Source organism: Phoenix dactylifera, chromosome 15 (genome assembly GCF_009389715.1).
Source record: "Phoenix dactylifera cultivar Barhee BC4 chromosome 15, palm_55x_up_171113_PBpolish2nd_filt_p, whole genome shotgun sequence".
NCBI classification, from domain to species: domain Eukaryota; kingdom Viridiplantae; phylum Streptophyta; class Magnoliopsida; order Arecales; family Arecaceae; genus Phoenix; species Phoenix dactylifera.
Window position 1 is genome coordinate 7,266,117 of NC_052406.1, and position 9,905 is coordinate 7,276,021.

The 9,905-nt window shown below is 38.0% G+C and overlaps 1 protein-coding gene across 4 annotated transcripts; it reads left to right on the forward strand.

Moving 5' to 3' along the window:
* Nucleotides 1-1,712: 1,712 nt before the first annotated feature.
* Nucleotides 1,713-8,630, forward strand: LOC103717762 (laccase-14-like). Of its 4 annotated transcripts, XM_039134299.1 has the most exons (10): nucleotides 1,713-1,928; nucleotides 2,032-2,106; nucleotides 2,230-2,309; nucleotides 3,301-3,813; nucleotides 3,911-4,095; nucleotides 4,552-4,703; nucleotides 5,390-5,640; nucleotides 5,840-5,968; nucleotides 6,069-7,061; nucleotides 8,388-8,630. In XM_039134299.1, exons 5-10 carry the CDS (start codon nucleotides 3,976-3,978, stop codon nucleotides 8,519-8,521), a joined length of 1,779 nt encoding a protein of 592 aa, XP_038990227.1. In that variant the 5' UTR covers nucleotides 1,713-1,928; nucleotides 2,032-2,106; nucleotides 2,230-2,309; nucleotides 3,301-3,813; nucleotides 3,911-3,975; the 3' UTR covers nucleotides 8,522-8,630. The 4 variants fall into 4 exon arrangements, with proteins under 4 accessions (XP_038990227.1, XP_017700838.2, XP_038990226.1 ...); XM_017845349.3 differs by having other exon boundaries at nucleotides 2,032-2,309; XM_039134298.1 differs by having other exon boundaries at nucleotides 2,032-2,309; nucleotides 3,301-4,095.
* Nucleotides 8,631-9,905: the final 1,275 nt, after the last annotated feature.

Below are 9,905 nucleotides of genomic sequence, written 5' to 3' on the forward strand. Positions count from 1 at the left end.
GCGGACCGGGCTCGTGTTGAATATAATGGACCGGCCAGAACCGGTCCGGTTTTTGGGGAAATGGGCCTAATATGGGCTAAGGCGCAGGGCATACATGGGTCGGCGCAGGGTTGTGTTTCATCTTCCTGCCACACCCACATAGATCTCAAAATGCTTCGAACTCCCTTATTCAACAACTTACACAGATCTCAAAGTAATATATGGATAACCCAATGGCGGATTCATGCAAAAGAAGGTAACTCCTCTTTCATGCGAAAGATACACCACGACCTATATGGGCCACAATACGTGACCAACTTCTAAACTGCGCAGGAATAATGGAATTAGTTTGCACTCTATATGAATCAAATTCTATTACACTCTTATGTTGGATCTTGGATGTCACGACTGCAAAGAGTATTGTGGCTCCTATTTTCCCTCTTTTTAAATGCTTCTATACCATATAGTTGGTGCAGTCCCTCCTCATATAGGGTCCACCTCATTTAAAATTTAAAAAAATAAAATAAAATGGCAGTTTAAAATCGCTTGGCGTGGGACGTGTGGTAATTGTAGAAACCAAGAGTCGTAGAATCTACGGAAAATGATGAAAAAAATAGAAAAGAAGAAGGAAAAGAAAAGGTGCTACTTTGTTGGATGATCGGATGATTGATTTTATCTAATTTGGCTGAAATTTCAGTATATTGTTTATGGCATTGAGAGCTATAGACTAAACAGTTTAAATCTTTGAAAAGCCTTTCCTATTGATTATTTCAAGTATCAACACTTGGTGAGATCCATCTTCTATTTTGTTGTTTATTGTTGAAATCCGCCTTATTGGTGAAAAATATTTTTGTTGTAAAAGTCAAGATTAAATCTTGTTGATATTTATGCAGTCTTTAATTAAAATAGAGAAGATCTATTGTAATCTCATTATTCTAAATAATGGAAGTTTTTTGTTGGAATAGATTCCGTGGTTTTTTTTTCTTCACATCGAAGGATTTTTCACCTTAAAAAAATTGTGTTGCCTCTTGTGTGTGGATTGCTTGATTATTTTGCTTGTTAATTACTTTAATAGATTGCTTGATTAAAAAAATTTAGATCTTAGGTACTTAAATAGGATCAAGAAACCCAAATAATATCTTTCAGCTAGCCTTTTTGAGTAAGGAATACTGCAGCACGGATCTATTGAGGCTGACATCGGCCAATCATAGTATTTGATATTAGATTTGAATGGATTTGAACCCTTAGCCTAACGAGAAGGTCATGGCTTAGACAGAAGAAGTATATGAGGACTTGTGCGGACATGTGTTTAGTCCCACATCAGTTATTCTAAAGCCATCCGGTCTATATGTTTCTATACTATTATAAATGCGGGCTTTTTTTTAAGGAAGTACAATGGCTGCTCATTCTATCCTAGCGTAAGTGCAGCCAACAGAGTCAAAAGCTACAAAATAGTATAACTGTGGATGAGGGGTCCCCTAATGCGTCCATAGGACCTTCCCGGTATGCTGTGCTGTATAGAAGGCGATTCAGTCAGTGGTTTTGTTCGTCTTTCTGTACACATGTACCGCTAATTTATGCGGGCTTTTTTCAGTGGCCTGACGTCATGGCTCATGATGTGGTCGGGCCTGGGCTATCCGGAAGTCCAAGTGCGTCAGTCATTTTTGGGCTCCAGAGAATTCTAATCGGTCCAACTCTTTGCCACTTCAAAGCACTTCGATTCCCCAATCCGACCATTTCCTCATATCTCATGCTTCATTGGCTCAAAGGGAAAGATATTCGCCCACCAAAACAAAAGGAGAGAAGCAAATTCCCGGTGGGCTTGCGTGATCTCAAACAGTAGAAGCGTATCGGTCTTATTTGGCTTTCTGGTGCTCACAAGAAGAAGATGAGCGAGGAAAGAGGCGGAAGGAGCGAATGAAAAGAAGAGCTTCAGGCGTCCTTGAGTTGTGAGCCTCATTTATTCCCTCTCCCAATCCTTCTTCAGTTACAATGTTTTATATCTTTCCTTAAAGTTATAACCTTTATGAATTTGTATTTTTCATTGTTTAGGTAACGCCTACCTGTGAAAACTTCACCGTTTGCTCTGCTACGTGCCACCGTGCAATTGGATTTTTATGTCTTTAAGTAGGATTGATAAGATAGAGATCAAACTAAAGCACAGTTGATCATGCAAGATGAAACTTTTATACAGAATTTTCCCTTATCTTTGCTGTCGCTCTCTGACAACGGTCTTGTATTTTCTCCCAGGCCCATTCATCTAATAAGCTCCTAAAAAACCTGCCAAGAAGAAGGAGGAGCTTGGATTTTAAGTTTCATTATAGACAAAGGTAAACACTTCAAGCACTTGCATCAATCGTTATATTTTTTCCATACGAGATTGCAATATTGCATCTGTTTCATGCTATGAACGTATTACGAAGGGATTTATAGGCGTATAGAAAAGTTAGAAATCATGTCAAGCACGGTTGAAGTTTTAAATAAGAAAAAGAAAAATCTGGTCATTTAATTTTACTATTCTGATACAAAACCGAGAATTCCAAGTTTCGTTCTATCCATGCATCTACACGTTATCAATTTATCAAATTTTGTATATAATTTTTCATCAGATTGGGGGATCACAGCCATCATTGCTATCTCTCACTCTCAAGTGCATCTTCATGAGTTAGACTGTAACATTATCTTGATCTTGGCGCGTTCTGTGCGCATCAAAGGAAGTAGCCAGCACTGGCTACTAAATATTCGATCTAATTAATGAACTTTTTGTATCATAATTATAATTTGATGCATAAACCTTTAGTTTTAGCTGGTCTTTTTTTTTTTCGTCCTCCTCAGAGAAAAAGCAGTACCAAGTGGATGTACTTAATAAGAACAGAACTAGTAATACTGGCAGTACCAAGTGGACTGCTTACAAATTATATCCATCAATTAAATACTCATTTAGAGACAGATTTACCTGCAACAAAGGATGGTGGGGCTGCAAGGAGCCATTGAAGAAGAAAGGAGACATGGAGTGCTCTCCATTTATGCGAGAAGAGAGCATTATGGGTATTTAAAGTTTTTTTTTTATGATCTGTTTTTTTTATTTTGTTAAATACATGTGGATGAGGTGACGAAGTCACGCAGGGGAAGTCACAGCTGACAGTGTTGACATCACGGAAGCAGGAAAATCTCCATGAAAAAGAGATCAGGATTGTTGATGCTTAATTCATTTCATTTCTCTGAGCCATTTGATTTATTAGAAGCATTTAACTCTCTAATAACTTTCATTGCCATCTTTCAATGTAATTATATTCAGACTAGAGTATATCTTATTTTCAGGAAAAGGATTGGGGGAACCCCTGACGATTTTGATGCAGAAAATGAGAAGTACAGGTTTCTCTGCTAGGAAAGAGCCATACCAGCAAACAAGAAAATCATAAGAGAGAAAAAAAAAGGCTTGCGAAAGCTAGGATCCAAGCAGACCAATACAACAATAAAGTCCTTTATCTCATTCCTAGCTTTTTCATGATCCTTGCCAAATCAAACAATTAATTTTGTTTGCATGTCAAATCCAACATATGTTGTTCATGTCCTAGGTTGATGAAAACTTAGTAAAAAAGCCGGACTTATAGATTGTCCATCACCCTAGAACATGCAACAAATGATATAATTATCTCTCTCCTTACAAAAACACCAGCAAACTGCCATCAAGCAATTTGCTAGTTCTATTGCAATTGCTTCAACCCCATGAGTGGTGCTGCATCAAAGTAACATAGCAGCCTTGCCACAAAATGTAAGATATAACCCAGCCAGTCCATTTCCAACCAAATCACTGAGCAACCAAGAAAGCCAGTAAGGCTTAGTAATACCATCTTTATATGAGTCCAATCCCTGAATTTTTTTTTTCCTCCAAAAGGCATGTTAATTAACTACTAGTTTCACTCACCAGGCTAACTTGAAGGGAATCTTGGAAGGTAGTCAAGGAGGAGGAGAAACAGCCTATTTCAAGTGGAAATGGAGACAAGGAAAGCTAGAGTCTTGCCATCCTTATTGTTAGCACTGATGCTCTCTTGCTTACCTTTTGGAGTTCATTCGAATTACCATGAATCCAAGATCCACTATCATGATTTTATTGTGAGTGACCCCCTCTCCTAATCAACTTTGTCACAATGATAAATAATATTTATTTACATTGGAAAAGAATTCGAAAGTGTCAGAGAAGGCTATAAGATGACTAGAAGTTAATGTGGATATAAAAAAAAAGGTAAATCTTGTTGGATCATAAATGGTGGCGACATCTCAATTTCCATTTTATAGGAAAAAATAAAATACTTAGTTTTTTCTTGTCTTTGTGTGATTTTTGATATGTCCAAAAGATAGCTAAAGATTCAGTTGCCATGCTATTGCAGCATCATTAGGATGCTGAGGAACTGAAGCATTCACATACTAAATATATCTTTATCCATTATTTTCTTCAGACAAGAAAGGAATTTTGTCATGATAACAAGGAAAATTATTTTTTTTTCTATACACTGGAGATTATATATTGTGTTTGCTAAAAATATATATCTTCTAACTCATTAATTGCAGGTTGACTTGTCACCATACATTCGGCTCTGTAAAACAAAAAACATCCTGACTGTAAATGGGCAATTTCCTGGGCCAACTCTCCATGCCCGCAGAGGAGACACCATGGTTGTCAATGTCCATAACAATGCTAGCCACAATATAACTATCCATTGGTCTCTCTCTTCATCTCTCCCTCTTTCTCTCTGTTCTCCATTAATTATCTTGTGCAAAATCTTTGATGTGTTTTGCATTGGAGTATTCATACAGTTCCATCGTTCGATTTTAGTTCTTGTTGAGTGAAAAAAGAAAAGCATTAAGACAATGAAAATTCTCTAGTAATTAGGTGATGCACCACAATTAGTCCAGAAAAAATTACTCTGGTGTTTGATAAAACAAAGTGTTTGGATATTTACAGCATATTTTTAAGAAAAAAAATCTGTCTTAAGAACCAGCCATCCGAATAAAATAACATACAATATCCATCATCAAACAAAAATCCTTTATAGAAAATTACAAAAAAAAACAACATCCATTCCTCCTATCCCTACTCCCATCATCATCACTACTACCACCACTCCTACCATAATCATCACCTCCACCACCATTAGTACGATGACTGACATCACCATGACCACCATCAGCAGAACTAGGAGACAACCACCACCATCGCCATGGCCACCACTACCACCTCGCAACTGCTATCACCAGCACCACTACCACCACCACAACTACGACAATCGCCGCTGCAGTCACCGCCACCACCGATGAGTCTAATCACGCTGCGCCTCGTAGAATTGAAATAAGTGGTTTTGCATTGTTCTACTGGGGGAGTTACTAATGGACTCTGACAAAATTTCAGGCATGGAGTAATACTACAGTGCAACCCATGGGCAGATGGTGCCTCATACATCACTCAGTGCCCCATCCAGAGAGGCCATAACCATACGTACCGGTTTGTGCTAAGCAAAGAACAGGGAACCTTTTGGTGGCACGCACACAACCATGCTGCACGGGCCACAGTTCATGGCGCTATTATCGTGTCTCCACGTCCATTTTCCAAATCCCAGAACCCATTCCCGGTACCTCACGGTCAGATGCCAATAATACTCGGTAGAGTCCTCGCCCTGAAGAACCTTTCCGAGATCATATCTAATTTTCTTTCAGCCTGGGCTAATCTACTCCAGCTCGAATGCTCATTATGTAGTATCTTTACTTGAATCAACACATATACTTTATTTTTCAATGCATATTCTTGATCGCATTTTATTTAGAGTTGGTATCAAATGTTACTGTGTTCTCTCTTTTGTAGGAGAGTGGTGGAATGGAGATGTGATGGAGGTGTACAGAGAGGCAGTTGAAATGGGAGGACATCCTGTGCACTCTGATGCTTACACCATCAATGGACAGCCTGGTTATCTCTATCCATGCTCCAAGTCAGGTACCAGATTGCTAGAGAAAACCAACTTGATCCTAGTTTATACAAACACAGCTAAACTCTGACACGTACAAACTATTTTCAATCAAATTACTCTTGATAGAAACCTTTAAGATGTCGGTGGAACAAGGTAGAACTTATCTTCTTCAGATCATCAATGCGGCCATGGATGAGCAGTTCTTCTTCTCCATTGCTCAGCATCAGATGACATTGGTTCGGATTGATGGAAGCAACACTAAGGCCCTGGCTACTGACTATATAATGATCTCCCCTGGCCAGGCCATGGATGTCTTAATAGAAGCCAGCCAACCTTCTGGCTACTATGTCATGGCTGCCAGTGCTTTTGACAATGGAATGGGATCTATGGGACACATGATTGCTATGGACTCCATGAGTTTTATGGGACCTATGACTGCCCAAACTGTGACCACAGCTTTCCTTCAGTATACTGGCTCGCCTTGCTCTCCTCCATCATCCCCTACGTTACCATCCCTCCCTGCTTACAATGATTCACTTGCAGCCAATAATTTCACAAGTCACCTGGCTAATCACAGAAAAAATTTGGAGTTCTATCTCAGGGATGTCGAGGAGCATCTCTTCTTCACTCTCTCGGCAAACTTGATCAACTGCGGTGCTAAAAAGACATGTGAAGGAGAGATGGGCATGATGAACAAGGCCAGTATCAACAACATAAGCTTTGTGAAGCCCCGAGTAGATGTGCTCCAAGCTTACTATTATGGTCTTCATGGTGTTTATGATGAAGATTTTCCAGGAGAGCCACCACTAAAGTTCAATTACACTGGCATGAACATGATGAACAAGAGGCTGTGGGAGCCAGAGATGGGCACCAAGGTGAAGGTGTTGGAGTATAATACGCTTGTCGAGCTTGTTTTCCAGGGGACTAGTGTAGTGTCTGGCGAGAGCCATCCAATGCATCTTCATGGACATAGATTTTATGTCGTTGGATGGGGGCCTGGGAATTTTGACCCCGAGAAGGACCCTCTTCATTACAACCTTAACAATCCACCTCAAGTGTCCACTGTCGCAGTTCCAAAGAATGGCTGGACTGCCATCAGATTCAGGGCTAACAATCCTGGTAAGTTTTGGTGGTCACCTTTTCCTCGGGCAACTAGTAGCAACTTTAACAAATCTACTTCAGTTTTGTTTGCTCAAGTTATTAATAAACTGATTCCTTTAGAAATGGCTGCATGTAGAGTTCTTAAAGCTCACCTGTTTTCTGTTAAAAATTCGTAACGTTCAGAACTAGGCTTGTTGGGAGGAGATATGAGATCCAGTAGAGGTATTCTTCTCAAAAGTCAAAAAACGAACCAATGGAAATAGAAACTAATGGAATAATGTCAGGAGGAGAGAAAAATCCAAAAATTATAACATTCTTTCGAAGAGAAATTTTCCATTGCATTTCACCTTATAAGGGTTTGTTTTGATCTCAGGCTATATTTTTCAGAAAATCCTGCAAAGTTGTTTTTTTTTTTTTTAATGTTTGAATCAAGGAATGCCGTACCGGTCCGTACCGGCCGGTACGGGCCGGTACGTACCGGTCCGGTCCCTGACCGGTACCGGACACAGATGAAAACCGGTATTTCCGGTTTTCTTCTGTGAACCGGCCGGTACCGCTTGGTACCGGCCTCGTACCGGTGCGAACCGGCCGGTTCGCACCGGTACGGTGTTTTTTTTGGAGGGGGGGGAACCACAGCGCCTCGCTGTGGTTTTTTTTTTTTTGATGGGAAAGAAAGTGGTCCGGACCGGTACGGTACCGGTCCGGACCGGTACCGTACCGGTCCGGCCGGCCACCGGTACGCCGATCCGGACCGGTACGGCGGACCTTGGTTTGAATAGTAGGTGTCCATGTGCCCTGAAAGTCTACATAGGTTGAACAAAATGTTGAAATGGCTGATTTTTTTTAATTAGTTGTATTTAGCCCTATTCCATCCCAAAATTCTTTTTTTTTAATCTTGAAAACTATAATTAGGGGATATAGTTTTCTAGAGAGATTTTTCGCATAATATCCGCAGAGGATGTCTTAATACCCTTTTTATTCGTTAGGCAAATGACTCAGATTAGAAATGCTAGATCATCGCCGACATTCTCTAAATTTTTCAGCAAACATCAGTACTTCCTCTATTTAAAAAAAAATCAATATATTCATTTTTTTTAAAGGAGGTCTTCTTGAAAAAGGCATGATAAAGATAGGAGAAGATGAGTCATGATATTTGAAAATTAATTTATATTTTTCTAATCCTACAATTTAAGGTGTACCTTTAAGTTTATGCTTATGTATTTTTAAATCATAGCTTGATTGCTTAAAAGCTAGAGAAATTACAAGCACTTGTGATAGTGCAGATAGGTCCCTGAGGTTGTTGTCATATTTGGTTCCAAAATTTCTTTTCTGCATCATTGGCAGGTGTTTGGCTTCTCCATTGTCACTTTGAGCATCACCAAAGTGTAGGCATGAGCATGGTGTTTATAGTTCAAAATGGCACATGGAAGTCCCAAAGGGCTCTTTCTCCTCCACCTCGAGACATGCCTGCTTGCTGAAAGGTAGCATCCTTTTCCGAAGAACTTGATTGGAGACCACTTCTTTAGTTTAGAGAACCATTAGCTAAGTGATTAGCCACAATTAGCTGTTCTCAGCTCCCTTTTCTTTTCGCTAAGAAAAAAAAGAAGTTCCCTTCTCTTGATCTTCTATGGTGCTGTTTTTTTTTTTTACTGTCCAAACAATAATCATTTCCCTGTATGCTCCTCAGATACTCCTTCCCAAGTTCTTGCATCTCCCTGTACATTCTATGTAAATATTGTTTTACTTGGTTCTCAATAAAATTCTGGGTGGCCTTTGCCTCCCTTTCAATCAAAAAAAAAAAAAAAAATTTTTTCTTGTACATTCTTTTAGCATGAAAATTTATGGAAGAGCTAAATTGAAGTTTTATTCTTGTGCTCAAGAGTCGCAAGGCTATAGCCTAGCTGTTTGAGTTTCTTAATTAGTCTTAGATCGGATGATCTAGATTATTCCTTCATTTTATTGTAATAATATCCAGATTTTGTAAACTATCTTGAACTATTATTTTTATTTTGGACTATTTTTTTTTGCATGTATACCCTTTTAAATATGTGAAATTATAAGAATAACCTCATAAAATTACTATATGCGCGCGCACACACACGGTCATAAAATACTTGTTTTGCATGCATATCCTTCTTTTTCTTCTTTTTTGCATATGTATGCATACTGTGTAACACCATTAAAAATAAATAGTTTAAATTAAAATGACTAAAATACCCTTACTTGTTGACATGCAAAAAAATATATATATAAGAGTATATATGTAAATAGCAAATTGGCAAGAATATTTATACAATTTTGCATATTTAGGAGGGTATTTACTTAAAAAAAATATTAAAAAATGATCAAAACTTGGTTAAGACTTGCTAAATCTTTTATGTCAGTTGGATCGACGAGTCAAGAAAAAAGGCCGAATCACATTGTCAATTTTCTTTGTTTAAGATCCTAACTCAGTCAAGTTAGAATATTAGCTGATCATTTTGGTAATTCTCTATTTGATTTTGATATAATTATCATTATTAGGTTTATGACGTTTATATATTCTTTATTATTGATATAATTGATCTGTTGATTTAACAAGTCATGAAAGATTTGATAAGTTTTAGCTGAGTTTTGATCATTTTTTAATATTTTTTTAGTGTGTACCTTCCTAAATATAAGAAATTGCATGAATACTCATGTAAAGTTACTATTTATGTATATATCCTTATAAAGTTTTCTTTTTGTATGTCTACCTGTAAAGGTATTTCGGTTATTTTAATTTTAAACTGTTTATTCTTTAACGATATTAGATGATATCGGTATATATATAAAAAAGAAAAAAACAAATGTTCTATATGTAAAACAAGTGTTTTATAAGAA

Excerpts from the sequence above, each read along its gene's own strand:
- LOC103717762 (XM_039134298.1), top strand. The coding sequence starts at position 3,976 with ATGGAGACAAGGAAAGCTAGAGTCTTGCCATCCTTATTGTTAGCACTG. Across the intron at positions 4,096-4,551 it reads TCCACTATCATGATTTTATT|GTTGACTTGTCACCATACAT; the intron begins GTGAGTGACCCC and ends CATTAATTGCAG. Across the intron at positions 5,641-5,839 it reads TCAGATGCCAATAATACTCG|GAGAGTGGTGGAATGGAGAT; the intron begins GTAGAGTCCTCG and ends TCTCTTTTGTAG.